At 43.1% G+C, this 4,024-nt stretch overlaps 1 protein-coding gene across 1 annotated transcript; it reads right to left on the bottom strand.

Annotated features, from left to right (window-relative positions):
* Window positions 1-266: 266 nt before the first annotated feature.
* On the bottom strand, window positions 267-838 carry LOC147515385 (uncharacterized). The gene is made up of 2 exons (XM_086592884.1): window positions 482-838; window positions 267-410 (listed from the first exon to the last, which is right to left on the bottom strand). The coding sequence occupies exons 1-2, from the start codon at window positions 836-838 to the stop codon at window positions 267-269; spliced, it is 501 nt and encodes a 166-aa protein (XP_086449010.1).
* Between the last annotated feature and the right edge of the window lie 3,186 nt (window positions 839-4,024).

The following is a 4,024-nucleotide window of genomic DNA, read 5'->3' as shown; positions in this document are numbered from 1 at the left end:
ATTGCAAAGTGAGGAACTTTATTGATAATTGGAGAGAATAAATTAAGCATAAGAAAGCATGAAATCACAATTTACTGAAAGTACTTTCCGAGGTGCTTTACATTCCATGGTTTGACAAGAACTTCTCCATCAATATTGCATAAGTAGTAAAAGCTAGTTCCTCCGACCTTGTCGACGATGTAGGGTCCCTCCCAGTTGGGCCCAAGCTTGTCATTATGCTCTGGGATCTCACGAAGGACTAGATCTCCATATTTGAATGCCCAAGTTCAGACTTTCTTGTCGTATGATCGCTTTAGAGTCTGCTGGTTGGCAGCCAAACGCAATGCAGTGCCCTCCCATTTTTCATCTAAGAGATCCATTTCTCTGCATAACAACTCCTCATTGTCTAGTATGTGCACGACGTCCGATTTCTGGGTGGGGGATACTAGTTCAGGAGGGATAACAGCTTCAATTCCGTAGGTTAGTGAAAATGGAGACTCACCAGTGGATCGTCTGGGTGTAGTTCGGTACGCCAATAGGACCTTAGGTAATTCTTCAACCCCAACCCCTTCGCGTCATCTAGTTTGTGCTTCATGTTATCCAAAATAACTCTATTTGAGGCCTCAGCTTGGCTATTGCCTTGTGGATACCTTGGGGTTGAAAAAAGATGGGTGATGTGCAACTCTTTACAGAGCTCGGCAACCGATCCGCCAGCAAACTGTTGCCCATTATCTAAGATTATGACCTTGGGTATGCCAAACCTACAGACAATGTTGTCCCAACTGAACTTTCTGACGTCCTTCTCACGAATGAAGATGAGGGGAACTACTTCAATCCACTTGGTGAAGTAGTCCGTCATGACTAGTAAGAATCTGACATTGCTAGGAGTGGGTGGCAAGGGTCCTACAATGTCAGTTCCCTACTGTGCAAATGGCCATGGGTTGGCCAATGGGTGCAGTTATGTCGCGAGAAATCCTCCGCAATTCCAACAAGGGAAAAGTAATTTTCCCAACAATGCAAATATAGGGTACCAAAACTACCGCAACCTTGTTCCCGCTAATCAAGGATATGGCTACCAAAATCAACCTGTAAATAATAACTGTGAAGTAGTTCCTGCTGTTCCGCTGGTACAATCCACAGCCGATAAAACAGCTGAAACTTTTCTGACATACATGAATCAATAGAATCAAATCCTAGCTTCTATCCAACAGTTTCTTCAGCTGTTAGCTCAGGATAAAAGTCAAAAGGGCGTGTTCCCTGGCCAAGCAGTTCCAAACCCTAAGCCTACAAACACTGCCTTTGAACTCAACAATGTACCAGGATCTAGTAATCCAAGCCAGGGTGAGGTAAATGCCATTACCACTCTTTGTTCTGGCTAAACCATCGACAATAAAATACGTATGCCAGATGAGGAATCGACGGAAACTACGGATGACGTCCTTCCAACTCCTACCTCGCAACCTATAACGGACGAAGTTGTACCTTACAAATCTACACCCACGTCCCTAGGGAAAGACGCCACTAATCCTTATGCACGATTCCGCCCAAAAGCTCCGTTCCCTGTCCGTTTGGTAAAGAACAAATGTGATGAACATTTCGATGAGATTCGTGAAACCTTCAAAAATTTGACCATAAACTTACATTTTCTAGATGCGCTTAAGCATTTACCCAAGCATGCCAAGTTTTTGAAGGACATGTGCACCACCAAACGACGTGCGAATGTTCCTCAACAAGCATTCCTCACTGAGCAGTTTCCCTCGATTACCACTACCAATGGTGTGGTAAAGTACAAGGACCCAGGTCGACCAACTGTACCATGCACGTTGGGCGACAAGTATACCACTACCGCACATTTAGACCTAGGTGCCAGTGTTAACCTACTTCCCTACTACTTATTTAAGCAGTTAGGTCTTCATGAATTAAAACCTACCAATATGACTCTGCAACTCGCGGATCACTCCATCAAGTACCCAAAAGGCATAGTAGAGAACGTCATAGTCAAGGTCCAAGATTTTTACTACCCAGTTGATTTTGTCATTCTAGATACTGAAGTGGCCTGTGACTCCATTCCTATCATCTTGGGACGTCCTTTTCTTGCAACTGCTAACACTCTCATAAATTGTCGGGACGGTTCAATGACATTGTCTTTCAGGAACCTTTTTGTCGAACTCAACGTGTTCAAATTAATGAACCAATTTCCCGATCCTATAATGGAGGGTGAGATTAGCTTGGTTGATAGTCTGGAACATGATTATTTCACAAACTCTTTTCCCCCAAACGAGATACACCAATTTCTTTCTTTTGATAATCCTGAGTTTGACGATGACTCGTACATAAAAGATGTCCACGCATTATTAGAGTCGGTACCACTATTTGATCTACTGCTGCGTTGCAAACTGATTCAGAAGAACCAGATTAGCTCTTTTCCATTGAAGAGATGATCCCTCACGAATCCTTGATCCCCAATCCTCTAACTCCGGATTTAAAACCTCTACCCTCTGATTTGAAGTACGTGCATCTCGATCTCGATAGTAGTCATCCTATAATAATTTCTTCTCACTTGACTACCGATGAAGAGGCACGTTTGATTCATGTCATTTGTGAACACCGCTCCGCTATCGGATGGTCCTTAGATGATATCAAGGGAATATACCCTAGCATATGCACGCATCGCACATATCTCGATGGCGGCACAAAGACATCGTGAGAACCACAACGCCGCCTTAATCCCACCATGAAAGAAGTGGTGAGAGAGGAAGTTTTACATTTACTTGATGCGGGTATCATATACCCTATCTCTGATAGTGATTGGGTTAGTCCTGTCCACGTTGTTCCCAAAAAGTCTGGCATTCAAGTTGCACAAAATGAAAATGGTGAGTACATCTCCACTCGCATTCCATTAAAATGGAGAATTTGCATTGACTATCGCAAACTTAATGCCAGAACACGTAAAGATCACTTCCTCTCCCATTCATTGACCAGATGCTAGAACGTTTAGCCGGTCATGCTTACTATTGTTTTCTTGATGGCTATTCCGGATACTTCCAAATTGTCATCGATACCGCCGATCAAGAAAAGACAACTTTCACGTGTCCCTTCGGAACCTTTGCATACAGACGAATGCCTTTTGGTCTTTGTAATGCCCCAGGCACCTTCCAATGCTGCATGCTTCACATTTTCAGTGATATGGTGGAACGTTATATGGAAGTCTTCATGGATGATTTTTCCATCTACGGAAATTCCTTTGACGACTGCCTATCCAATCTTTCTAAAGTATTAACGCGTTGCAAAGAGAAAAATCTGGTACTCAATTGGGAGAAGTGTCATTTCATGGTTACCAAAGGACTTGTTCTGAGTCATATTGTTTCGAAAGACGGGATAGAGGTTGATAAAGCTAAAATTATTAAAATTGCTATGCTATCTTTCCCACGTACAATTCGTGATATCCGTGCCTTTTTAGGCCACGCTGGGTTTTACAGGAAATTCATTCAGGATTTTTCTAAAGTTGCTCGACCTTTAACCAATCTCCTGCTTAAGGATGCAGTATTCGACTTCAATTTCAATTGCAAACAAGCTTTTGATACTCTAAAAACCGCTCGTACTACCGCTCCTATCATTCAACCCCCTGATTGGTCTCAACCATTCGAACTAATGTGTGACCCTAGCGACTTTGCTATTGGCGCTGTACTAGGCCAACGACGTGATGACAAACCCGTTGTCATTTACTATGCTAGTAAAACTCTTAATGACGCTCAACGTAATTACACAACAACTGAGAAAGAGTTCCTAGCTGCTGTCTATGCCTTGGATAAGTTTCGCCCTTACCTAGTTGGAACATCCACCATCGTATATACTGACCATGCCGCACTTCGGTACTTACTCGCGAAAAAGGACGCAAAACAACGATTGTTCCGCTGGATCCTTCTCTTGCAAGAATTCACCCTGGAAATCAAAGACAAGAAAGGAACTGAAAATGTCGTGGCCGACCATTTATCAAGGCTGGTTAGTGACATGGATAGTGATTCTGAAGCCATCTGTGATTCCT

The sequence above is a fragment of the Coptis chinensis genome, chromosome 2, assembly GCF_015680905.1.
Source record: "Coptis chinensis isolate HL-2020 chromosome 2, ASM1568090v1, whole genome shotgun sequence".
NCBI classification, from domain to species: domain Eukaryota; kingdom Viridiplantae; phylum Streptophyta; class Magnoliopsida; order Ranunculales; family Ranunculaceae; genus Coptis; species Coptis chinensis.
Note: the sequence above shows the minus strand (reverse complement) of the source record. Positions and strands in the feature narration are given on the sequence as shown.

Excerpts from the sequence above, each read along its gene's own strand:
- LOC147515385 (XM_086592884.1), bottom strand. The coding sequence starts at position 838 with ATGACGGACTACTTCACCAAGTGGATTGAAGTAGTTCCCCTCATCTTC. Across the intron at positions 411-481 it reads TACACCCAGACGATCCACTG|AAATCGGACGTCGTGCACAT; the intron begins GTGAGTCTCCAT and ends TCCCCCACCCAG.